Raw genomic sequence first — 1,642 nt, forward strand, 5'->3', positions numbered from 1 at the left:
CCATGCCAATCCCTCCGAGAGTTGTCATGACAGAACTTAAGTTCATTGCATTGTTTAATTAAGTACTATAGTACTAAAGATACTAACTGTACACCCATTTCACATCAAAATGTCATGAATTTCCAAGAAAGTCTGCTTTGGATAAAAAATACAAATCGCCATTACAGGTATGTGGAGTTGCTCTCATCTTCACTCTGATATTCGTCTACACGGTTCTCCTCCAGCATTTTGATGAGCATTGACAGTGTGTTGTTTGGGTCCAGCAGAGTCACTAGAGGGACATTCAGACCTCTATCAGTGAAGATAAGATTCTGCAGAGTCATGGCTAACATTGAGTCAATGCCTAAATCGAAAAGGTGAACATCATCATTCAGCTCGTCCACCTCAACACCAGTTGTTTCACTAATCAAGAACCTCACATAATCATGTGGTGAGGATGATGTAATGGGTTGCTCAGGTCTAGACATGTTCGCTCCAGTTTTATTCATGGCTTCCTCTCCAATTTTAAACAACCGCATCTTTAATGATTTGTTCTGACTGAGTATGTTATTCCAGTTGTTTTTAAAACTGAATTTGCATATGACCTGTTGAGGTTTGTTGATCAAGAGGCACTGCTCAAGACTTTCATGGATTTCTGGAATCTCCAAAAGCATGATTCCCTTTGCCTCCAGAAATCTTTGAAAATTGACTTTATTCAACAGAAGACCAAGATTCAAAGCCCCCCAATTAATGGACTGTCCACAAAGCCCAATGTTTCTGCGGTACTGACAGAAAGTGTCCATGAATGTATTAGCCGCAGCATAATTAGTTTGTGAGGCATTGCCAATGAAGGCAGAGATGGAGGAATAGCACACAAAGTAATCCATATTGCATTGTATGGTAGCACGGTGAAGGTTAATCACTCCATTTACTTTTGGCCTCATAACTTTCTCATAAAGAGATTTGTCAAGATGTTCAATCAGCCCATCATGCAGGACAACTGCACTGTGAAATATCCCTTTGATGGGACTTGATGGAAAAAGTTTTCCAATATTAACAATTGTCTGGTCCACTTGCTCAGATACAGAAACATCACATGGCAGAGACTTAATGGTAGAACCCCAGCGGCTACTGACCTGACATATCTCTTGTTGCATCTGAGGGTTTGGATTACTCCTAGACAGAATGACAATGTTCCCTCCTCCTTTTTGAGCAATGAACTTTACTGTCTCAAATCCCAACCCTGTTAGACCACCTGTGACAATATAGACCGAATTTTTCTGGAATAGACGGTGTTTGGGCATCACTGGAATGTCAGACAGCTGGTTCTTGGCATCACTGTTCAGGACAATAATGGGTAGGATCTGGCATGTGAAGTATGATTCAGATTCTTTTACAGACATAAGATCAATGTCTTGAAATTTCACAACAGCTGTTGTGTCCAAAGACAAAGCTTTTCTGTCCAAATGCATGGATTTTAGCCAACGGTAGATGTGTGGCATTTGCATTTGTAGAGACCCTTTTTGCATTATTTGGGACATTAGGAGGGTATGGAAGTGGACCTCCTCATTTGTACCTCTGAATGTTGTAGTATTAAATGGACATTCTGTCTGGTTTTCGTAGACAAGAACAATGTCTTTGATGCCTCTAACACTGCTAGCAA

General features: G+C 40.5%; 1 protein-coding gene across 1 annotated transcript in view; it reads right to left on the reverse strand.

Annotated features, from left to right (window-relative positions):
• Window positions 1–161: 161 nt before the first annotated feature.
• The window catches only part of LOC107575543 (mycocerosic acid synthase-like), an 8,738-nt gene continuing 7,257 nt past the window's right edge, over window positions 162–1,642 (reverse strand). Inside the window, 1 exon segment of the mRNA XM_016261904.1 lies at window positions 162–1,642. This exon segment is cut by the window's right edge and continues 3 nt beyond it. Within this exon segment, the coding sequence (XP_016117390.1) occupies window positions 162–1,642 (1,481 nt within the window).

This window comes from Sinocyclocheilus grahami, unplaced genomic scaffold (assembly GCF_001515645.1).
Source record: "Sinocyclocheilus grahami isolate Dianchi unplaced genomic scaffold, SAMN03320097.WGS_v1.1 scaffold2710.1, whole genome shotgun sequence".
Lineage (NCBI taxonomy): Eukaryota > Metazoa > Chordata > Actinopteri > Cypriniformes > Cyprinidae > Sinocyclocheilus > Sinocyclocheilus grahami.